General features: G+C 41.0%; 1 protein-coding gene across 8 annotated transcripts in view; it reads left to right on the forward strand.

Moving 5' to 3' along the window:
• The window catches only part of GRM7 (glutamate metabotropic receptor 7), an 863,743-nt gene that overhangs the window by 508,549 nt on the left and 329,655 nt on the right, over nucleotides 1-25,539 (forward strand). For all 8 annotated transcript variants that reach the window (XR_010947145.1, XR_010947143.1, XR_010947144.1 and 5 more), the window contains exon 5: nucleotides 15,636-15,776. Coding sequence is in view for 4 of the 8 variants with exons in the window: in XM_067755285.1 (XP_067611386.1) it covers nucleotides 15,636-15,776 (141 nt within the window). In the remaining 4 variants the exon portion in view is untranslated. The remainder of the gene's footprint in view (nucleotides 1-15,635; nucleotides 15,777-25,539) is intronic.

Raw genomic sequence — 25,539 nt, forward strand, 5'->3', positions numbered from 1 at the left:
TTTTTTTGCGGTACGCGGGCCTCTCACCGCTGCGGCCCCTCCCGCTGCGGAGCACAGGCTCCGGACGCACAGGCCCAGTGGCCATGGCCCACGGGCCCAGCCGCTCCGCGGCAGGCGGGACCTCCCCAGACCAGGGCACGAACCCGCGTCCCCTGCATCGGCAGGCGGACTCCCAACCACTGCGCCACCAGGGAAGCCCTGTATTCCTTTAGATAATGCTACTGACCTTGGTGCTTGGTAGCAAGCACAGGCTCTGCCTGTAATGGTCACACAGCTCTCCCAGGGCACTCAGCGTGCGGCCTGCTCCTTAGAAGAGGGGAAATCTATCAGTAAGGCTCTGGTGCAAACAGTGCTGACCATATTTAGTTGTTGGAAACATCACGTTCAAGGTGAGACCATATTTATTATATTGCCATAAGGTTTGAATACCAAGCAGTCTGGGTTGAGACTGAAATTTCATTATTTCCAATTTGGGGTTCCCAAGAAAGGGAAGTTGACTGACCCAGATTGAGTTAAGACACTCACCCCTAACTCAGCCAGCCAGCACCTCATGAAACTATATGAATGTGTAAGCAGAGTCCTAGAAAATAGGATATAGTAACCCAAAAGCAGAAGAGAGTAGAGTTCAGAACAAATAACCTTTCCTATTGTAGCACCTCATGCACTGTCTCCACCTCAGAAATAGCTTGGTAACTTGCGTGGTGAAAGAATGGAATGACCTGCATTTGCTTCCTGAACTTGATCTCTACGTGAAGACATTTATTCACATACGGTATCTATTCTCAGGTTATTTTTACATTTCTGAAAGTATGACGTCTTCATTAATCTGGTAAATAACACAGAGAAAAATGTACATCAAAATAGCAGGCATTAGGAGTTGCTACAATAGGAATCAAAAAGCAAAGATGTTAGACAGTTTTACTAAAACCTGAAAATACCCCAAAATAAAAGTCACCTTTGTCATGAATTATTAGATGATATTTTAAGTATTAAGCTTTTCTTGGTCTACGTATTTTGTCCTTCTTTTGACTTATATTTCCAGGAATTCGAGTAGTAAATGGTCACATATTTAGGACACTAGTATGGTGGTTTTACCAGGTTTCCTTTCCCTTTTTTTCTAGTCTTTTTTTTTCCCCTCTCAGATCAGCATAGCTAAAGTCCTTCCTTCAAAATGTTAATTTTTTTTCACTCAGTCTTTTAAGCAGTGGCTAAATCTGTGACTAGGAAGAAAATGAAATATCATTTTAATAAAATTCTTCCTGGATTGTTATAGATGTTTGATTATATAAGTTTAGGTGTGGAGCTCACTGAAAACTTCTGGCTGCTGAGACATTTTTAGATCAGAGTACAAAATGAAGACGGTAACCAGGCAACGTGGTTCTTGTACGGTTATTAAAAATAAAATGTGAAGCGTCCACGATGCAGAATCATTCTCTGACAAGTTTGTCTGGCTTTTGCTCTGTTTTTCACTGGAAAAATGGGTCGGTTCCATTTGTTGAACTATTCAGTGTTTTCTCTGGGTTAAATTCATTATTATGTAAGATTATGATTGTTGGAAAATCATATCTATACATGAATATAAGCATAATTTATTATGACTCAAAAAATTCTCAAACATTTCTGCATAAAATATATATACATTATACGTATATAACATGTTCACAAAATTTACTGTGGAAACAAATGTGATCCTACATTCATTAGGATGTTACCAAGCTTGAACGAACATATGTATACTGTAATATGTAGCAAGGTATTGCTTTGGAAACCTTTCATATAATGAGTAACAATTTTCAAAGATTGGCACTGAGATGTAATCAATTATGGCAACATACTTCAATACTTATTTGATGTTTCTGAAGACATTTGAGCATGTAATCCTGATACATATAGCAAGAATAGATACACTCAAGGGACCTCATCTTCTGTTTCTGATATCCCTTGGACAGCTCTTCTGGGGCTGTGTGTAAAATGGACATGAGTGATCAAATCGCCTAATATTCTAGAGCAGGTGTTGTTAACCAGGACTGCACATAAGAATCACTTGGGAAGTTAGAAAGCCGATGTCTAGGCCCACCAGCAGATACTCTGATTTTTTGGTCTGGCTTGGAGTCCAGGCATAGCTGCATACATAATTCCAATGGATAGGCAGGGATATGAACTCTGTTCTAGACATAAACACTCTGCAAATAGTCGTTTAGAACAGAGGATAGTTCCTGAAAAAAGGAGCTGTACACACGTGAAGATTTGTGCGTCGTTAACAGTCCAAGGGAGATGCATCTGTAGCCTCAGCTCGTGGCAAGCCGTTGCCCTTCTTATCTAAAGGCTGTCTTTTTTTTTTTTTTTTTGCGGTACGCGGGTCTCTCACTGCTGCGGCCTCCCCCGTTGCGGAGCACAGGCTCCGGACGCGCAGGCCCAGCGGCCATGGCTCACGGGCCCAGCCGCTCCGCGGCACGTGGGATCCCCCCGGACCAGAGCACGAACCCGTGTCCCCCGCATCGGCAGGCGGACCCTCAACCACTGCGCCACCAGGGAAGCCCAAGGCTGTCTTTTATGAAAGGCAAATCTAATTTGGGAAATTTCCTAACACATCCTCGGTGATTTTCTTTGATTTCGTACGACCTTCTCCAGCTAGGTAATAGAGCCAACCACCTATCTGAACTTAACTTTCCAGTCTCTTCCTGGATATTAAGAAAGTGTAGAAACTAAGATGGGGTCTTAGAGTTCAGCAAACAGAAGAGGAACTCCAGTAGATGACTGATTCTTGAAGGTTTGCTTTTTTTTTTTTTTTTAAAAAAAAAAAAAAGGGGCTTCCCTGGTGGCGCAGTGGTTGAGAGTCCGCCTGCCGATGCAGGGGACACGGGTTCGTGCCCCGGTCTGGGAAGATCCCACATGCCGCGGAGTGGCTGGGCCCATGAGCCATGGCCGCTGAGCCTGCGGAGAGGCCACGGCAGTGAGGGGCCCGAGTACCGCAAAAAAAAAAAAAAAAAAGGTAAAGAAGGAACTGCCCTGAGGTCTGCTAATCATAGGGCAGGACTTCAACCGTGATGGCAGCAGAGGTAGCATACCAGGTTGTGTGTTCTTTGAAATTTAGAAACTTTCAACCCAGTCCTTGTCTCCTACCAGGAAGTCTCTTGGGGACTAGTAGAAAATCATAGAAAATCTAAAGTCTTTTGAAAACTACAGAAATAACAAACAAAAAAACTTTATAATGTAAACAATAAGATTAAGTCAAAAACACTGACCAATCAATAAACAATGTTTGCAACACACCCTACTATTTTTGATTTTCCATAAAGACAATCCCTACCATCTACCACATTTATTTCATGAAAATATTAAACATGATATTTAGCAAAAGCACCATATGGTTTTCCTTAGTATTTTCTAAGATACGTTATTAGGCTGAGAGTTCTCTGAGAGCAAAGAATGGTGTTTTTATGTCCAATATGTGAAATCCATGAAAAGCATTTAGGCCAAATCTACGAGCAGAGTAGTCAACCATTAAGTATGAGATTGTGTTATCATCAATTTATTTAAATGTTCATATCCAAGAATACTATTTTATATATAGTAAATTCCCAGGAATAATGTCTTAAAAATATACAGCCATATCAAGGATGACACATATATTTATCTTACAAAAAGCCAGATCAACATTAGCTTTCTAAAGCACTAACCGTAAAGGAGTTGCAGCCCAGCCTCCTTAGGGCTGATCGTCATGACTGATGGTTGATGTCTGCTATGGTTGCAGATGCAGGAAGTGGTGACGTGAATATATTTACTATATCTGTTTTACGTAAAGTCACAAATAATAGATTCATAGATGACATCTGTGAAAATCTGATATGTATGGAAGCAGGAATTAACTTACCTTGGAAGATAACTGCTCTTCTACAAAGTTTTACTACTTGCAAGAGACTGAATATTATATGGAATGGGCATATATTTTGGTGATACACGTTTATAAAATATATGTATACACATATATATGTTTTTATGTATGTATGTGGTTTTATTTATATATATGTTTTATATATATATATAAATAGAAAAAATGGTTGAGCTGAAGTAAAATAAACATCATTCATCCTCCAGTAATAACCAGCTATTGATATTTGATGAGTGTTAAATATAAAAACTAGCCATACTATCAAAGTAGTCTTCGCATGTTTTACTATGACGCACTGACTTGAATTCCTGGTTCCTAGGTATTCTCTTAAAACTATACTTTCCTGTCTGTCAAATTCTAATGAGTGCATACTCGCAGCATATAGATATTATTTGATCATGTGTTTGGGGCGTTTGTGATGGTTCTAAGTTTTCATTATTATAAACAGTGCTCAAATCCTCATCTTCCTAACGGCTTTATACATAGTCTATTATAGAATTTATCAAACATACATAAAAGTAGAGAGAATCGTATCATAAACTTCCAAGAGCTGATAACCCAGCTTCAAATGCCGTCGATATCCTGCAAATCATGTTTAACTGTCCCCTCTGAACTTTTATTGTGAAGGGACATTTCAGATTGAATTTCAGACGTTACGGCTTCTTACCTAAAGTATTTCAGAATGCATTTCTAATTGATAAGAACACCATAATCACCGTGCTATATAGCACATCTGATAAAATTAATAATTCCTTAATATCACCTTGCCCTTGACACATCTTCTCTAAAAAAAGTACGTATACTTCTTCCATTAGGATAAGTGTCTTGAAGGAAAATTGCTAGAGCAGAGTTTGCACCGTTTTTATGACTTGATATGCAGTACCAGTATCTGTCATGGTCAAGATTGCACAGTTCTGATATTCATTGGTACTGAGGAGGAAAGAAAGATATGGATATTTGGGATATCTTGAAAATAACGTAGTATGGTTGTAGGAAGGGGAAGATGAGGAAGACAGGTGGGGAGGGAGGCAAGAAATTACAGCAATGACAATAAAAACCCGAACCCAAGAGTAATGCTGTAACCTTAGTGACTGAGTCAAGCTCTTTACCAAGGTTCTGTACAGAATATTGAAACAGTGAAGGCAGAGTTTCAATTTGAGCTTCATAATGAGGGTGGGGTAGCAGGGAGCAGAGCAGGAACCTTCCACCACACCCTGACTCACCACCAATTTCACACTCTGCAGGAGCAGCCTGTGACCTCCAGGAGATGGCCTCTTCAAGTCTTACTTCCTAAAGCCCCTACTAGAGGGATGGCCTTTTACCCTTCATCTCTACTACCTGTGCATCCTGAGCCACCCTAAAGCAACAGATGTTCAGGTTATTAAGTTGACATGGCTGCACATGGCATAGGAGAACGATGAGGGGCTTTCAAGCATGGAAGGCAGTTACTTTCTAGTGTCTGGAACTGATATTAAAACTGCAGACCTAGAAAACAAACTTATGGTTACCAAAGAGAAAAGGGAGAAAGGAGGGATGGATTAGGCGTATGAGATGAACAGAAACACACTACTATACATAAAATAGATAAACAACAAGGACCTACTGTATAGCAAAGGGAACCATATTCAGTAACTTGTAATAACCTCCAATGGAAAAGAATCTGAAAAACTACATATATAATTGAATCACTTTGCTGTACATCCAAAACTAACACAACATTGTAAATCAACTATACTTCAATTTTTTTTTTAAATCTACATACATTCACAAGAGGAAAGGAACCTACATTTACTCAGCAACTTTAAGTTGTTGGTTTAACCTCAATATTTTTCAACCTTTACATCCCTCTCTAAGGAAGGTACTACCATCCTTATTTTATAAATGAGAAAGTGGAGGTGCTACTTTAAGTCTTTTCTGGAATAAGTGAGTGAGTGAATGAATGAATGAAAGAAAAAACTACTAAGTGAAGAAATATACAGTTGAACAACAAAACACAAACAGTAGAAACCTGAGAGATCAGCTTAGCATAAGTTAAAGAAAATAGCTAGTCGGTGGCAGAGCAAGGATTCAAACTTAGGTCTATGTGATTTCCAAGCCGGGATGTTGATAACTGAGTACGTCATGCATAGTCCCTAGTGTTAAAGTTCAAATCATCCTAATTTTCCTCTTCTTGTTCTCTCTTTCTCACCTTGTGTGTGTGTCTGTGTTAATTTTCTGTTAACTCAGTTAATATTTATACTCTTGCTCTGTGCCATGGTGTAAACACTGCATTACACCCCCACATGGAAGCCTGGCATCGATCCTGTGGCACGGATGTTATCATCATCCCCATTTTAAAGATGGAGAAACTTAGACTGGTTAGGTTATCTGCTCAGGGTCATCTAGCTAGCAAGTAACAAAGTCAGGAATTGAACCCTAGAATTCTAGTTCCAGAGTATGCTTTTAATCTTTTTAAGTATTAAACTGTCAATGTAATATGTGCTTTTTATACCCATATTCGTTCCCATGTAAGTATATTCAGATTATATAAAGTGCCCTTCTGTTTCCCAGGCAATTTAAAGGAATGAAAGATGGCAGCCCTTCTTGTGTTATATAACATGCAACAGCTCTTTGGAGGCCTTTTGTGGAATAATATTGCAAACATTATTCCCTCCACCTCATCCATAAACACTCCCCATGGGAGTTGTGTTCTTTGTGGGATAATTTCCGTTGCAATAATTCTTATTTGTTTTCTCAAAAATAATGGCTGGTTTCCACCACTCTCATCGGTAGATACAGCCAGCAAATTCTGTGGGTGCTTCTGAGAGCCTAAATTTGTCCCAACAGATCAGTAATGATCTTCTTGCCAAACTGATTTACATGTCTCCAACTTCAATTGACTTCAATAAATGTTTACAGAAACTTGAATTGGGAAGATGGAGATGAGCAGGGCAGAGTCCTTTTCTGCCAGGAACTTAAAGTTTCTGGAGAGAAGCAGACAAAGAACTGACTGTCCACAGCACTGCCCGAGTGCAGGCAGGGCAAGAGCAGAGGATATCTGGGAACACGCCACGTGTATGGGAACCCACTGCAGATATCCTGCAGCAGGAGGCCTCAAAACAAGGGTGAAGGACCCCTAGTTTATACAGCTGTGCAAAAGTCACCCTCTTGTGGAGACCGGACCCCCCAAGTTCGCTTACTCTGGTTAAATCCATGCAATTCTTCCCATGTTTCTTGTGGACTAATGCAGTGTTAAATTTATAATTGGGATCCAATTTGATCATTATGCATTTATGTTGGAGGAGGTCCTTCAGAGGATTTGACCTTTGGTTGACCCTCAAGCCGACCCACCATTCTCACAGTGAAAGCCGTTTTCCAGGAAGTGGCCTTTAGAAGGTAAGGTGGTATTGAGACTGTCCGGATGGTATAAAGGCCTCTGTCTCAATTTTTAAGATTCTGGCAGGCAGTTACCCAAGACTAGCCTCATCTGTGAGTTCCCTTGCTTGTTAAACCTGCCACCTACCAACCTGAAGAGCTCTCTCTCTTTCTTTGGTCTCTCCTTGCCTTCCGTGTATGGGGGCCAGTTTCACATTTCACCCAGGGAACTCCCAAGTTTGTAAACCAACAAATTATCCAACAGGTTGGTGTTTATTCGATTTTTACTGAAAGGGCAGCGTGTCCCTGGTGATCTGAATTGCTAGCTTTATTCGCTATTCTATGAAATTCTCATGTGCAGTTGGGTCTATTTGTGGACTTTCTGTTTTATTCCAATGGTCTATTGATCTCCTTGGTCTTCTGCCAAATTGATTCTTTTTATTCCTAGAGATTTATAATCTATCGTCACAATATCATGCCTGGTAGGATTTGTATTCCTCTTCCTCACCTCCCTTCATCAACATCCCCAAACACTCACATGCAGTTGCTCTTCTTTTTCAGAGTTCTCTTGGTTTTTATATTTTCTCCATATGAATGGTAAAAGCAGCTTGTCTAACTCTAGAAAAAGAAAATACTAATATTTTCTATTAAGATCACAGAAAACTTACAAATTAGCTTCAAGGGAATGGACAAAAGGGGAATTTTAAAATTCTAATGAAGGACAAAAGTCAACCTAATTAAATGGAAAGATACACTTGTCCTTGGATAGGTATTTTTTTGTAGCTATTTTAGTGGTGATAGTCTCTTGTACACATCTTAGAAGTGATTTTGTTTGTGTATACCAAAATAGATGATTTCTCTCAATTTTATATGCTGCCACTTTTCCAACTTTCCTTCCTTTATAATAGCTTTTTCAAAGATATATTCTTAGTGGCCTGAGATAGTATCTCTTATTTCAGGGGAGTTTGTATATCACTGGAGTTGCAGCCAAGGTGTGTTAAAGAGAGGTGCATTTCTTGGTGGTGGAAAGCTTGGTGTCTGCCAGGACAACCACACACATCTTACCAACAAGAAAAGAGGTTCAGGTGGGAACTGTCAGAGGTGGTAATGGTGGGGGAAGCGTGCTGCGAGAGGAAGAGCTCAGGCCGCTTGAAGGAACACATGTTCTCCAGCACCTGCTGACGGCTGCCACGTGGGAATGGGGTCTGTGTTTCCAGACTGTCTATCGTTACAAGGGAAGCCAGAAATCTGGACTTACAAAATAAATCTCCTGATTCTCTAATTAGCTTTTAAAATACTCTGGGGCGAAATAGAGAGGACAAGTCTGTAGGTTAAATATATTCCATAAGCCATCAGTGTGTCACATCTGGGAATCAAATGATGTCATTCAGATGGGAGAAAAGCTAGGAGAAAGGATACTAACATGGGATTTTTGACTTGTCATGGTTGTATTTGTTTCCTGGGGCTACCATAACAAGTGACCACAAACTTAGTGGCTTAGAACAACAGAACTCTATTCTCGTACAGTTCTGGAGGCTAGATGTCTGAAATGCAGGTGTGGACAGGACTGTGATTCCTCTGAAGGCTCTGGGAGAGGATCCTTCCTTGCCTGTTCCAGCTTCAGGTGGCTCCAAGGTTCCCTTGGCTTGTGGCTGCATCACTTCAGTCTCTGCTTCCATCTCTACACGGCCTTCTCCACAGCCCCCTCTCCCTGTGGGTCCCTCCCTCTGTGTGTCTTTTTTAAGTATCCTTGTCATTGGATTTAGGGCCAACACAGATACTCCAGGATGAGCTCAATCTTGAGAGCCTTAACTACATTGGCAGTATAATTTCTTGTTAGACAGTATCCAAATATTTTCCCAGTGAGGTCATATTCACAAGTTCAGGAGGTTAGGAAATGGACATATCTTCTGGGGGCCACAATTTAACCCACTACCGTGAGTTCTAAGAATAGAAAAGGGAATAAAACAAATGCTTATTTTCAAAATGTATTGTTCTGATTGACCCTCTCAGCGGGAGGGAACGTGAGTTCCTGGCTGCTTTTCCTCATCAATGTCTCCATCTTCCCTCCCCACCCCTCCATCCTCTTGTCTCTTCTCCTCTCTTCTACTTCCTTCCTTCTCTTTCCCCCCTCCTTTTCCCCCTCCCCCCTTCTCGCTCTTTCCCTCTCTCTCTGTCTCTGTCTGTGTTTTTGCCTCTTCTTTTTATTCATCGATTCATTCATCTATTCTATCAGTATCGCTTCCCTGTGATGTGCCAGGAGCTGTGTTTCTGAATCATGAGCACATCTTTCCAGAGGCAGAGGCAGAGCGGGAAGAGCTGAGAGCCTCCCCTTTACAGGCGAGCGCATAGGAAGCCTTGGGTCCTCCCTGCCGTGTAGGCTGACAGGGATACTCTAGCCTGCAGTGCATGACTTGTGTGGATAAGGCAGCAGTCAGGGCCACTGGTCACTTTCTCATGCCTCGTGAAACTCCATTAGTATGTCAGTCTCCGTTCACCGTAGCCGAGCGGGGCTCTTGACACAGATAGTTTTCCTTTCATACTACGCACCTGGGAGAGCTTTCTTCCTTCTCAGTTGGAAAGGTCACCTCCCAGACATACCGCTCGGGATGACTTACGTGTCTATTGATTTGCACACTCTTGTCTTGACCACAGATTTCAGGAGGAGTTTAAAGGCAACATCCCAGTTAAAAGAACAAAGAACCATATAAATGTCATTTTATAATACTAGCTAAAACCCTGCTCATCATTTCTATGCTGATCTCAGTTTACTTCCAAGAATATAGGAATATTGTTCAACATGGGATATTTGCTTTAGAATCCCCTGTAGATTAATTTCTGAAATTAAAATCATCTGTCCAACAAAAGGCACAATTTAATACTAAGAATTTCATCAGCTCCACATAAAAGAATGATTTTCTCCCTTAAGGTAATTCTTATTCTGTTTTCTATGAACTGAAACCCTAGTCTTTTAAAACTCAGGTAATTTAACTAATAATAAAGGGACGTGTGTCCAGATCACTTTTCTTCAGAGCTCTCATGGAAATGAGAAGGAAGTATTAATTCACTGTGAAACAGGCAGACAGACACCCATACGTGCATATATGATTAGAGTTATTCTAAGTTCTGCTTCAATCCCTAACTCTCTGTTGCACCTTGGTGACTGTACATCTGATATTAAATAGCCTCGTCCTTTAAAAAAAAAAAGGGTAAAATTGTGAGGCTATAGGAACTGTAATGAACTTGGGAAAAAACAAAAAGACCCAGATCTGACCTTCAGTGGGCCTGACCTCTGTCTTATCAGCTCTCCAGATGATTTCGATACCCACCCAACTGTGTGAATCACTGCTCTACATGGGAGCAAACACCAGGGTCTGGAATTAGCCAGACTTGAGCCCAGAATCCTCTCTGAGCCTTAGTTTCTACCTCTAAAGTGTGAATAACTTCAGTACCTACTTCCTAGGGTTTATGTGACACTTAATGAAAAATATATATATAATGCTTGTTATTTTTCTAATTATAACTATTGGTACAACTTTTTATGTAACCAAATGTAAATCTGTCTGACATCAGGATTTTTAACAACTACTTGGGAGACTAACTTAGTGATATATTTATTCATTCATTGGATAAACGTTTATGCCATTAGTCTATTAGAGTTTTAGTAGCGATCCTAGATAGCATATACACAGAAGATGGTCCATGTATATGTGTTGATTTTGAGGCCAGTTGTCCTGGGATACTTTGAAATGTGAGAATGACTTAAGTATTCCTAAGGCATAGCTATTCCATCTGAACAAATGTCCAATCTGTGCTCATCCCCACTCCCTATGTTTCCCTTTTTTCATCTGTGTATCTTCTCTCTCCAGTAAGCCCTCTCTGACTCCCTAACACGGTTCTATCCCTGTACCCTTCCTTCATGGAAGCTATCACAGGTGTAATTTTATATTTATTTAAATGATACTTTTTCAAGTCTATCTTCCCCACCAGGCTGGCCGTAAATCCCATAAGGGACAGGTAGGTTTTAATCCCAAGGTTTGTGAGTGCAGAGAATAGTGCCTGTCACAGGGTGGGTGCTCAGTAAATGTTTACTGGATGAGTATGTTTATTGAAGAACCAACAGTTTATATTTTACTATATCAGGCAGAATGCTGAGTGCTTTACAAATAAGAGTTTGTTTAATCCTTGTAACAAACCTATGAGGTAGGTATTACTATTAACCCCATTTTACAGATGAGGAACCTTGAACTGAATAATGTGCTCAAGTTCATACAGTTCAAACCCCCCTTGTGACATCAGTGTGTAGTTCACCACTACGCTATATGGTTTTCCTACTGACAGAAAAAGTGCAGGTCTCCTAGGGGTTGGCAGTTCACATCTCTAGGAAACCACCCAAAAGCCAATGTATGCTATGTCGGTACCTGGCTAAGGGCTCTGAGTTACTCCTCAAGGCCATGGGCCTTCAGAAGAGGTAGTGAAGATGTTACCAAAAGTGGGGTCTGTCTACTCTCTGCTCAAAAGCCAATAAAGAGGCAAGGTTGGTGAACAGGAAAGTTGGCTTTCCTCCGGAGGCCAGCAACCAGGGAGAGAGGGCGGACTCGTATCCACAGGCCGATGCCCGGACTGACAGTCAGTGGGCAAGAGCTTTTAACGTGGAGTTTCAGGGGTCACGGCTGGAGGGAGGGGGCTACATGCAGAAACAGCACAGTCAGCTCTGACAGTCGTCTTGAACTTGGTCATGCCATGGTCTGATCCACGTCATCCTGATTGTTTTGAGTACAGTTAATCTTTAGTTCCAGGGTCACTCTGTTCCCACTTCTTTGAGGCCAGTTCTCAGAATGGTGGCAGCTTATGGCATGGCTACAGTCTGGTCATCATGTAGTTAACTCCTTCCACATGGTGGTGGTTTCAGCATCTACAAGACAGCTCACAGGATATGGCTCAGCATATTATCTATAGCCCTTGAGGAGGAACTAGAGGTCCTTGACTTTGCTTAATGGCTAAACTATTATTGTTTGTCCTGTTTGACTGCTTTCCTTTGCTTCTGCATTTTCTCACTTCTCTGATTAAACTTATACTTTGGCGAAAGTTTTTGTACAGACCAAAGGCAGGCAGAGGACTTGAAGGGAGAAGGACCACAGTGTCCTGCTCCATTTCAAAGACACGGGGTATTTAAGGTTACCTTCTTAGAAGCACTAAAACGTTGCACCAGGATGGAAATTCCTGGGCTGGGGAGCCCAGAGTGATAACAGGAGACAAAGTTGAGGCACACAGCCTTTGAGGCTGCAAAGGAGCCTTGAGAAGCAATGGAGCGAACACACCAGGAAAACTCACCCGCAGGTCACACGGTGCCCTCCGTCTCCCCCTAGCCATCTGCAGGCCACAGTATGCAAGGGAGGGCTCCTGCCATACTGAACACAGTACTAAGCAAAAGTCTCAACTGCAGAAGCAAAGCGAAGACCCTGTCATCTGAACCAGGGCAAAGATTCGAGGCTGAGAAGGTGACAAGGCTGACATTTAACAAATGGGGCTGGAACGGCTTAAATCCCAGCTTCAGAAGCTCAGGATTTGCTTCTCACAATCTGGGCAACAGGAGAATCACGTGGATCTTGTTAAAAACCCAAGATTGGAGAAGTCCAGCTTCTCAAAGCGGGAGCTACATGCACAGCACCTGGGGCTTGTTAAAAAGGGAGCCTCTCAGGTCCCACCCCAAACCTCCACCCCTTCCGACATGCCCGGGGAAGCTGGTCGCTCGTTCCATGGGAGAGTGAAAGCTGAATTCGGCCTGCAAGTGAGTCCCTGCTGTGAGCTGGAGAAGGAAGCTGGGAGTGAACTGGGTGGGTGAGTAAAAGGATGGAGTTCAGACTAGGAAAGCCTGTTGCTCATCCACGTCCTGTTATAGCGCAGGCTTTCCAGAAATCTGTTGGTTCTCTCTTAGAACAGAGGGAGACGCCTGCTGCCTTCTCTTGCCTACCACCGTGTTAGCTAGCTGCACCCTAGTCCTTCCTTCACCAGCACTTTTTTGCATTTCTAGCAGACACAGGCTGAAGAGAGAGGTGTTTTGAAGTGATGGACTTTTTCAGTGATGAGGTTTCCTCTAAAGATGTCTTCTTCTGAGCTGGGGAATGTATGTATCGGTGGTACAATTTGAGCCATTTTAGTAGTTCCTATTCTGAGTCTGGTTTGAGCTTCAGGCCTGTGGCATGTGGCCAAAGAGTTTATCTCCATTTGTGTTCTCTGGAGGCTGCTTCTTCCTTAAGAGTGTGTTGTTCGGGTGTCTCACAAAGAGGGGCTTAGGGTGCCGTGCTAATGCAGCAGTGTTTCAGTTGTCTGTGGCTGCGGAAAAAACCACCTCAAGTGTTAGTGGTTTAAAAGATGAATCGCCGCAGTTCTGCAATCGTGGCTGGTCTCAGCTGAGTGGTTCTACTGCAGTCAGCTGGACGGCTGCAAAGTCCACAAAGGCTCTGCTGAGAGGGCTGGGGTCTGGCTGGGCTCTTCTCTTTCCACATGATGTCACGTACCCCAGCCACTCGTGTTAGAGCATGGTAGCTGGATTCCAAGGGGAGTCTCTCAAGGACAAGGTACAGTGAGTAAAGGGTTTTCCAGCCTCCGCCTGCATCGCACCTGCCAGTGTCTCATGAACAAAGAGGCAGGCTGCGTAAGAGGGGACCACGCAAGGGCGTGAAGCCCAGGAAGCATGGTCCATCAGGGGCCATCAGTGTCACAGTCTACCACTGTTGCCTTTTTTTTTCCCCCCTTGTGGGGGTTTGGCAGGGGGATAGATGGAGAGAAAAGTGAAAGTTAACTAGTTACCATTGTGAGTGTATGTATGTATGTACATGACAGGCGCATACATGTAGTGTTCCTGGAAACTCTGGGGGACTCTGTCTTTCCCCCAAAGATTTCCCCTTATTGAGGGATTGTTCTTTTACTGATCAGTCATCTGGAGACTGGGTTATGGGAGAACAGTGAGGTGGGCTGGGACTTCCAGCCAGACAGGTGGATCGATCAGTGTTGATATCAGAGTGAGTCAGATGCTGCAGCTCGATTACTCTCAAGTCAGCGAAGGCAGCGCGTATGAAAGGACAGTTTCCTGGATACCGGGTCAAGAATCATGTTCTCACAACACCCTAGAAAATAACTAAAAGATGTATAGACTATTCTTTTTATTTTCTCTAAAGTATAATCTCCTGTATAGGTTTCTTTTTTCTTTTTTTTTTCTTTGTCTCATTTACTTATTTCAAGTTTTCCACTTACAGTAGGGCTACTGTATGTTGGGCCATGAATGTAGTAGTGAATAAAATTAAACTGACGTGCTCCACTTGTGAAGTTTAGAGTTGAGAGCTGTTTTTCTCTTGTGGCCTTAAATAAGAGTAACTGAATAATTTACATAATGTGAACGTAAGTCCATCTTCTCCTATGGTTCTTGACCTTAAACTCCATGAGTTTCCAAAGTCTTCCCACTGCCACAAACAAGATGCCATAAGGAAAACAGGTGGTATCATCTTACAGGTAAACGGAAGGAAGATAAGAAAGTTCCAGCGTGTACTTGCTCGTGTTTCCCCGACTTAGTGAGATTAGTGGAGCTGGGATTCAAGGCCAGCCTTTGTGATACTGAATCCAATCTGATTCTCACAGGACCACTGGCCCATTTAAAGCTGCACTATCCTAAAGAGGTAGCTAGAGATTTCCTGGGCACTTGTTCTCTCGAGTCTGCTCATCTAACACTCTTTAGAAAAAGCATTACACTTACGTTGGGGTCAGTTTACCTATGGCCTCTTCAAAAACTTCCATTTTGACTAGAAAGTCAGTTCCATAATGGGTCCTTACTAAATGCAAGAGGGTTCTTAGAATGATAATCACAGGTCAGTAACTCACATGCGTAGGGATGCAGAATACGGCATAGTGGTTGACCTTGGGCACTTTATTATGTCTTCTAAGACTCTCTTTTTTCATTGGCAAAATGGAAATGATAGCAACTACCACATAGGCTGTTGAGATGAATGAAAGGATCTACGTAAAGCAGAGAGTCTGGTCCACAGTAAGCACTGAAATGATCACTTATTATCTTGGTGATGATGAAGACCTAGTCTACTCCCTAGAGATACAAGGGATGTTGTGATCACTGTGTCACTGCTAAGGTCTCTAATGCAGATTTCATTGTGAAAGTTCATTTGTAGGCCACACATCTGCCTGACAGATTGAACTAGGGATTTAGCCATAGGAGTTAGCATTAGTATTTTTTTCACTTTTTTTTTTTTTTTTGATTGACACAAAAGAGCAAGCATCCAGTCCACTAAAATGAAGAAAAACCATCATTGGTATTTTTATTTCCAAATGTCCCGGCCGTGCCCCGCAAGCAGTAACTTTTCCGTTTAACTCTGTTTAGGGTTTGATGCCTACTTTACATCCCGCACGCTTGAAAACAACAGAAGAAACGTATGGTTTGCCGAATACTGGGAGGAAAACTTCAACTGCAAGTTGACAATTAGTGGGTCAAAGAAAGAAGACACAGATCGCAAGTGCACAGGTAATTTCATTCTCACTGTCCTTCTCCTGTTACTCTGCGTGGCCAGCATTGTGATGTCTGCAGAGCTGACAGAAGGAAGCTTGGCTGCAGACGAATTGAAAAAGTAAATTGAATTTTACTAGATTGCTCAGAAAGTGGAACAGGAACGTAAGACTTGAGCGGCAAGAGCAATACAGACAAGAGTGGATTCTTTTCTGCCTGTCTGTCTAGCAGTAATTGACATTTTCTTTGATGCTTTGAGTTCAGAAGAGGTCATGTTGCCTTGAATGCTGTCGCTGGTAAATATTAGTTCATGTTGTAGCCAGGAGTATAAAGTCATTTTCACATAGACCAAAGTCTCTCACAAATTCCATACCAGCATCAGATTTAACTATCAGCAGAGAAATGACCAAAAATGTGAAAACAATATATTTGATTAAGGAAAGAAAGTACTTGGGGTTAGAGTAATGAGAATTCCAATGTTCTGTAACATCTTGTGGGAAAACCCGAACGCACTTTTTGGCTAACCCCGTGTGGGTGTAGGTGTTTGTGTGTGTATACACACATATATATATGCAGTAATCAGAAGTTGACATCACATGTTTATTCACTGATTGGTTCACAAATATATATTGAGCGACTCCTTTCTGCTAAGCACTGTGCTAGGTACCGCTGATCTGGTGGTGAGCAAACCAGGTAATGCCGCTGCTTTCACGCTGCTTAGAGTGTAGTGAGAAAAAATCAACCTTATTCCAGCGACCTTGCTATGAATACATAATTATAAATTGCAGTAAATGTTCTGAATGAGGCAACGGCGTATAATCAAGGAATTTTACTCATGTTAAAGGCGGAAGCTCTCTCAAAAGGTGAGTAGACGTTGGCTGGTTGGGGAAGGGGAAGACCAGATTGGAGAATTTCTGGTGCAGGAAGAGCATGGCACAGGGCTCGAAGCAGGAAAACGATTGTGCCTCTTAGGGTGTGAAAAGCAGAAAAACATGCAGTACAGTGAATAGGATAAATGTGTGAGCCGAGGCTGCAGGTGTAGAGATACAAGGAATAAGCTCTGCTGGGATGTATGTGGATTTTGGTCTTTATCCTGTGGATACTGGAAGTTGTGGGAGGTCTTACACAAGGGTGTGATGTGTTCTACCATCACCTAGCCCTCTATTAATTAGCATTCCCCAATTTTATACTTCAGTAGCCTTCAACATTTGTAATGATGCCCTTGAGGTACGACAAACCCTAACATGTCTTTAGTATGATCAAGAAAGAGACGTTCGTATTGTATACACTCATGTGTAGTTTTTCTTTGCAATGTGGGCCTTCGAATATTGGCCATTCAGATACTGTAGATTCCCCCATTCAGTAAACATCTGTTAATGAAGAATAATGCATGTAGAACATGGTACTAAAACAGCACGAATGGTGCAAGGATGCTGACGTTTAGGCCTTTTCCTCAAGGAGTTTTCTTTTTGTGAAAAAGGAGAGAGAAGATATCAACAGAGACATGAGTAACAATAATGGTACAAAATCAATATGATGCACGGTTGGATGCCTAACTCAGTTAACTAGAATATCAGATTAGCCACATTCTCTAGCCCGTAGTGTATAGCAACAGTGTTTTCAATGATAGGATCCTTACAGTGTTGGGGGAAAATTAAGTCAATGTTGACTAGACCTATAGGTAACACCAAGCTTTCAAGTAGAAGTTGAAAAATTAGCTTGACATCTGGGTAATTTGTCTATATGACGGGGACATGCAAACGTACTACAAGTACCTCAGTGATTGGTGACAGTTTTTTGGCTCTTTCTGACATTTGATGTTTTGTAGAGTCTGAAAGGTGGAATGAATTGTCTGACGGCCGTTAGGATCGTTCTGTCTAAGGCTCATCTCCAGTCTTCGTATATACTCTAACCAGGCTGTTTTACCTGTAGTCACATTTCAGTGCTGATTATCAAGAATTTGGGTTTATAAAAACATGTAAGCTCATTATCCAAGCCACTACCTTCAAAAAATGGAAACAGAAGTGTTGATGTTTTCATATCATGCTTCCTCCATGTGAGAGACCTATGATCACACCCGGTAAGTTAGCTGAGGCCCCTCTCCTTTTCCTTACTTACCACTTCCCTTGTGGTAAGAGGTGCCGTACTGAGTGGACGTCGGTATTACTACTATCATTGTGTCTTTTGTTCTTCCTGTTAATGGATATAAGAACGTGGATGGTCTGTGTTTGTTATTCTTCCTCATACTTTCTCTTTTCCAAATTCAACTAAACTTGTACTTGCTTTGGAAGTATTCCCAGAATACTATTTTAAAAATCTTGACATTTAGGTATACCTCAACTTGGAAGTGGAAAAGTGGGAGAAAAGACATAGTAAGATTTGCTAGACCACAGGGAAAGAAAAAATGGAGAGAAATGACATATTAAACTGTATTAATGAGAATACTTGCAGTGAGAAGTTGTTTTAATGAAAGAGAAGAATGGATGAGAGAAGAAAGCCGTTGATAGGCTTAAGGGCGTGGGTGATGTAAGGGAAAGCTTGGTACCCAGATTTTGAAACACTGAAAGAACGGGCACATTGGAAAGAAGCAACCAGATGAGGAGGTAGGCTAAGTAGTCTGGCATTGCCGATCGTGGAGTCTGGCATCGCAGAGTGCAGTTAGTAGATGTTTTGATCTCAGGGCTGCAGAAAACAGCCCGCTCCACAGACCTCTCTCTGTGACTGGTCTCTGCTAAAGAACAAGAAAGTTTTAAAATATTCATTCCTAGGATTTGGACACAAACTAAAATGCAGGCATGTTTTTTCTGGGATATATGGCCTCTTCAGCCGTCATGAGCTACTTACTATATATTAGCTCTAAGTAGTCGTGGATCATTCAAGATTCGAGGTCAAGATCATTGAATCAATCATCTGGTCAGACAAGTTTTGAACATCAGTCGTGGGACCCATAACTATTTGGAGAGAGCACATTCCTGGCGTCAGGGGAAAACAGGGAGTTCTAAAAACCCAAGATGGTAAAAAAAAAAGTCATGAAAGGAAGAATAATTGTCGAACAAAAATTATTATTAAACAGGAAATAAACTGCATATGCTTTATAATTTCACATTGGGCTACATGTGCATGGATTCTTACCTGAACAACCATGGAATCCTTATTCCTATGAATTATCCATATGCATTTAAAATCTCCTTCAAACAAGGAAAGCTACCACATACTTCAGTGTTTTAAGAACATCCCAACTTTCCTTGATACCCAATTCCAAGGTCTCTCAACCTTGAGAGCTAGACATTCTTCATCCTACTTTCCCTGGTGGTTTATCTCAGTTGTCATTGATATAAATTAAGACTCGCCAGGAACCCATCCTGCTCATGGGTTATCTTGGCTGCCATCCTCCAAGGAGTCACATAGTCGAGCAAGTTTATTGGTGGTGTAAGTTTTCACAGAAAACACAAACTCTATCTGAAAGGTACTAATGCCATTCATGCTACTTCATGGTAGAGCTATATTTTCTAATGGAGATAGTGGTAACTACACACACATTAAAGTAAGCATTTTTAGATAGCTCGTCATAGATTATTTGTTGCTCATGGGAAGAAAAATCAGACGTGATTTTTCTTTCAGGTTGAATTTATGCTCCCCCACCCTCCCCACCCCACTGGGTAAGTGTGTTCACCCTTAACACTTGCCAGTAGATTGCTGAAACAGAGACCAGTTTAGCATGTGATCTCTTTGGGAAAAATATGTTTTTGTGGAGTTACCGAGGTCAAGAGAAGAAGGAAAATAAATAGATGAAGTTATTATGTCTCTGCAAAAGAGATTGAGGCCATCTTGGTGTCAGGAAAAGACTCTGCCAATGTGTGGCATGAAAGAGGACTAGCATTGTGTTCCAGGGCTATCTCTGAATACCCCTGTGAGAGACAGAATTTAATCTCTCAAAGCCTTTCCTCATCTTTGAAATGGGAATAATAATTAATAATTAATTGCATCCAAAGTTGTTGTGGGAATTAAATGAGAGCACTCAAGAAGAGGATCTAGAAGCTCTTTGGTGGGGCTAAGGGCGGACTCTGGGAGGGCTCATGCCCGGGAGTACTTCCCAGAACTTCTGCTGCCAGTGTCCTTGTCCCCACCGTAAGCCACAGCCGCCACCCCTACTCTCCCTGCAGCAGACTAGCAACTGTGTGGCTGACAGGGTATTGTTGCTCCAGCCAGGTGTCAGGCCTGAGCCTCTGAGGTGGGAGAGCTGAGTTCAGGACATTGGTCCACTGGACACCTCTCAGCTCCAAGTAATAGCAAACGGCAAAAGCTCTCCCAGAGATCTCTTTCTCAACGCTAAGACCCAGTTCCACTCAACAAACAGCAAGCTACAGTACTGGACACCCCATGCCAGACAACTAGCAAGACAAGAACATAACCCCACCCATTAGCAGAGAGGCTGCCTAAAAACATAATAAGGTCATAGATGCCCCAAAACACACCACCAGATGCGGTCCTGCCCACCAGAAAGACAAGATCCAGACTCATCCACCAGAAAACAGGCACCAGTCTCCTCGACCAAGGAGCCTACACAACCCACTGAACCAACCTTAGCTGCTGTGGTCAGACACCAAAAACAACGGGAACTACAAACGTGCAGCCTGCAAAAAGGAGACCCCAAACACAGTAAGTTAAGCAAAATGAGAAGACAGAGAAACACACAGCAGATGAAGGAGCAAGATAAAAAACCCCAGACCAAGCAAATGAAGAGGAAATAGACAGTCTACCTGAAAAAGAATTCAGAGTAATGATAGTAAAGATGATCCAAAATCTTGGAAATCGAGTGGAGAAAATACAAGAAACGTTTAACAAGGACTTAGACGAACTAGAGAGCAAACAAACAATGATGAACAGCACAATAAATGAAATTTAAAATTCTCTAGAAGGAATCAATAGCAGAATAACTGAGGCAGAAAAACGGGTAGGTGAACTGGAAGATAAAATAGTGGAAATAACTACCACAGAGCAGAATAAAGAAAAAAGAATGAAAAGAATTGAGGACGGTCTCAGAGACCTCTGGGCCAACATTAAACGCACCAACTTTCGAATTATAGGGGTCCCAGAAGAAGAAGAGAAAAAGAAAGGGTCTAAGAAAATATTGGAAGAGATTATAGTTGAAAACTTCCCTAATATGGTAAAGGAAATAGTTAATCAATTCCAGGAAGCACAGAGAGCCCCATACAGGATAAATCCAAGGAGAAACACACCAAGAAACATATTAATCAAACTGTCAGAAATTAAATACAAAGAAAAAATACTGAAAGCAGCAAGGGAAAACAACAAATAACATACAAGGGAATCCCCATAAGGTTAACAGCTGATCTTTCAGCAGAAACTCTGTAAGCCGGAAGGGAGTGGCAGGACATATTTAAAGTGATGAAAGGGAAAAACCTACAACCAAGATAACTCTGCCCAGCAAGGATCTCATTCAGATTCGACAGAGAAATTAAAACCTCTACAGACAATCAAAAGCTAAGAGAATTTAGCACCACCAAACCAAATTTTCAAAAAAAATACTAAAAGAACTTCTCTAGGCAGGAAACAGAAGAGAAGGAAAAGACGTACAATAACAAACCCAAAACAATTAAGAAAATGGGAATAGGAACATACATACCGATAATTACCTTAAATGTAAATGGATTAAATGCTACCACTAAAAGACAGACTGGCTGAATGGATACAAAAACAAGACCTGTATATATGCTGTCCACAAGAGACCCACTTCAGACCTAGGGACACATACAGACTGAAAGTGAGGGAATGGAAAAAGATACTCCATGCAAATGCAAATCAAAAGGAAGCTGGAGTAGCAATTCTCTGTCAGACAAAATAGACTTTAAAATAAAGACTATTACAAGAGACAAAAAAGGACCCTACATAAAGATCAAGGGATCAATCCAAGAAGAAATTACAGTTGTAAATATTTATGCACCCAACATAGGAGCACCTCAATACATAAGGCAAATGTTAACAGCCATAAAAGGGGAAATTGACAGTAACACAATCGTAGTAGGGGACTTTAACACCCCACTTTCACCAATGGAGAGATCAACAAAATGACAATAAGTAAGGAAACACAAGCTTTAAATGACACATTAAGTAGCATGGACTTAATTGATATTTAAAGGACATTCCATCGAAAAACAACAGAATACACTTTCCTCTCAAATGCTCATGGAACATTCTCCAGGATAGATCATATCTTGGGTCACAAATCAAGCCTTGGTAAATGTAAGAAAATTAAAATTGTATCAAGTATCTTTTCCGACCACAACACTATGAGAATAGATATCAATTACAGGAAAAAAATCTGTAAAAAATAAAAACACATGGAGGCTAAACAGTATAATACTAAATGGCCAAGAGATCACTGAAGAAATCAAAGAGGAAATCACAAAATACCTAGAAACAAATGACAGTGAAATCATGATGACCCACAACCTATGGGATGCAGCAAAAGCAGTTCTAAGAGCGAAGTTTATAGCAATCCAATACTACCTCAAGAAACAAGAAACATCTCAAATAAACAACGTAAACTTACACCTAAAGCAATTAGAAAAAGAAGAACAAAGAATCCGCAAAGTTAGCAGAAGGAAAGAAATCATAAAGATCAGATCAGAAATAAATGAAAAAGAAATGAAGGAAACAATAGCAAAGATCAATAAAACTAAAAGCTGGTTCTTTCAGAAGATAAACAAAGCTGATAAACCATTAGCCAGACTCATCAAGAAAAAAGAGGGAGAAGACTCAACTCAATAGAATTAGAAATGAAAGAGAAGTAACAACTGACACTGCAGAAATACAAAGGATCATGAGAGATTACTACAAGCAACTATATGCCAATAAAATGGGCAACCTGGCAGAAATGGGCAATTCTTAGAAAAGCACAACCTTGTGAGACTGAACCAGGAAGAAATAGAAAATATAAACAGACCAATCACAAGCACTGAGATTGAAACTGTGATTAAAAATCTTCCAACAAACAAAAGCCCAGGACCAGATGGCTTCACAGGCGAATTGTATCAAACATTTAGAGAAGAGCTAACACCTATCCTTCTCAAACTCTTCCAAAATATAGCAGAGGGAGGAACACTCCCGAACTCATTCTATGAGCCCACCATCACCCTGATACCAAAACCAGGCAAAGATGTCACAGAAAAAGAAAACTACAGGCCAGTATCACTGATGAACACAGATGTAAAAATCCTCAACAAACTACTAGCAAACAGGTTCCAGTAGCACATTAAAAGGGTCATACACCATGATCAAGTGGGTTTTACCCCAGGAATGCAAGAATTCAATATATGCAAATCAATCAATATGATACACCATATTAACAAATTGAAGGGGAAAAACTATATGATCATCTCAATAGATGCAGAAAAAGCTTTTGACAAAATTCAACACCCATTTATGATAAAAACCCTCCAGAAAGTAGGCATAGAGGGAACTTACTACAACATAGCAAAGGCCATATATGACAAAGCCACAGACAACATTGTTCTCAATGGTGAAAAACTGAAACTATTTCCACTAAGATCAGGAAGAAGACAAGGTTGCACACTCTCCCCACTATTATTCAATATAATCCTGGAAGTTTTAGCCCCAGCAATCTGAGACGAAAAAGAAATAAAAGGAATCCAAATCGGAAAAGAAGAAGTAAAACTGTCACTGTTTGCAGATGACATGATACTATACATAGAAAATCTTAAAGATGCTACCAGAAAACTACTAGAGCTAAACAATGAATTTGGTAAAGTAGCAGGATACAAAACTAATGCACAGAAATCTCTTGCATTCATATACACAAATGGTGAAAAATCTGAAAGAGAAATTAAGGAAACACTCCCATTTACCATTGCAGCAAAAAGAATAAAATACCTAGGAATAAACCTACCTAAGGAGACAAAAGACCTGTATGCAGAAAACTGTAAGACACTGATGAAAGAAATTAAAGATGATACAAACAGATGGAGAGATATACCATGTTCTTGGAATGGAAGAATCAACATTGTGAAAATGACTATACTACCCAAAGCAATCTACAGATTCAATGCAATCCCTATCAAACTACCAATGCCATTTTTCACAGAACTAGAACAAAAAATTGCACAATTTGTATGGAATACAAAAGACCTCGACTAGCCAAAGCAATCTTGAGAAAGAAAAATGGAGCTGGCGGAATCAGGCTCCCTGACTTCAGACTATACTACAAAGCTACAGTAAGCAAGACAGGATGGTACTGGCACAAAAACAGAAATATAGATCAATGGAACAGGATAGAAAGCCCAGAGAGAAACCCACGCACATATGGTCACCTTATCTTTGATAAAGGAGGCAAGAATATACAATGGAGAAAAGATAACCTCTTCAATAAATGGTGCTGGGAAAACTGGACAGCTGCATTTAAAAGAATGAAATTAGAACACTCCCTAACACCATACACAAAAATAAGCTCAAAATGGATTAAAGACCTAAATGTAAGGCCAGACACTATCAAATTCTTAGAGGAAAACATAGGCAGAACACTCTGTGACACAAATCACAGCAAGATCCTTTTTGACCCACCTCCTAGAGAAATGGAAATAAAAACAAAAATAAACAAATGGGACCTAATGAAACTTAAAAGCTTTTACACAGCAAAGGAAACCATAAACAAGACCAAAAGGCAACCCTAAGAATGGGAGAAAATATTTGCAAACGAAGCAACTGACAAGGGATTAATCTCCAAAATTTATAAGCAGCTCATGCAGCTCAATATCAAAAAAACAAACCCAATCCAAAAATGACTAGAAGACCTAAATAGACATTTCTCCAAAGAAGATATACAGATTGCCAACAAACACATGAAAGGATGCTCAACATCACTAATCATTAGAGAAATGCAAATCAAAACCACAATGAGATATCACCTCACACTGGTCAGAATGGCCATCATCAAAACATCTACAAGAAATAAATGCTGGAGCGGATGTGCAGAAAGGGAACCCTCTTGCACTGTTGGTGGGAATGTAAATTGATACAGCCACTATGGAGAACAGTATGGAGGTTCCTTAAAAAATGAAAGAAAGAACTACTATAGGACCCAGCAATCCCACTACTGGGCATATACCCTGAGAAAACCATAATTCAAAAAGAGTCGTGTGCCACAATGTTCATTGCCGCTCTATTTACAATAGGCAGGACATGGAAGCAACCTAAGTGTCCATCGACAGCTGAATGGGTAAAGAAGATGTGGCACATATATACAATGGAATATTACTCAGCCATAAAAGGAAATGAAATTGAGTTATTTGTAGTGAGGTGGATGGACCTAGAGTCTGTCATACAGAGTGAAGTAAGTCAGAAAGAGAAAAACAAATACCGTATGCTAACACATATATATGGAATCTAAAAAAAAAAAAAAAAAAATGGTTCTGAAGAACCTAGGGGCAGGACAGGAATAAAGACGCATATGTAGAAAATGCACTTGAGGACACGGGGAGGGGGAAGGGTAAGGTGGGATGAAGTGAGAGAGTGGCATGGACGTATATACACTACGAAATGTAAAATAGATAGCTAGTGGGAAGCAGCCACACAGCACAGGGAGGTCAGCTCAGTGCTTTGTGACCACCTAGAGGGGTGGGATAGGGAGGGTGGGAGGGAGACGCAAGAGGGAGGGGATATGGGGACATATGTATATATATAGCTGATTCACAATTTTATACAGCAGAAACTAACACATCATTGTAAAGCAATTATACTACAA

Source organism: Pseudorca crassidens, chromosome 10 (genome assembly GCF_039906515.1).
Source record: "Pseudorca crassidens isolate mPseCra1 chromosome 10, mPseCra1.hap1, whole genome shotgun sequence".
Lineage (NCBI taxonomy): Eukaryota > Metazoa > Chordata > Mammalia > Artiodactyla > Delphinidae > Pseudorca > Pseudorca crassidens.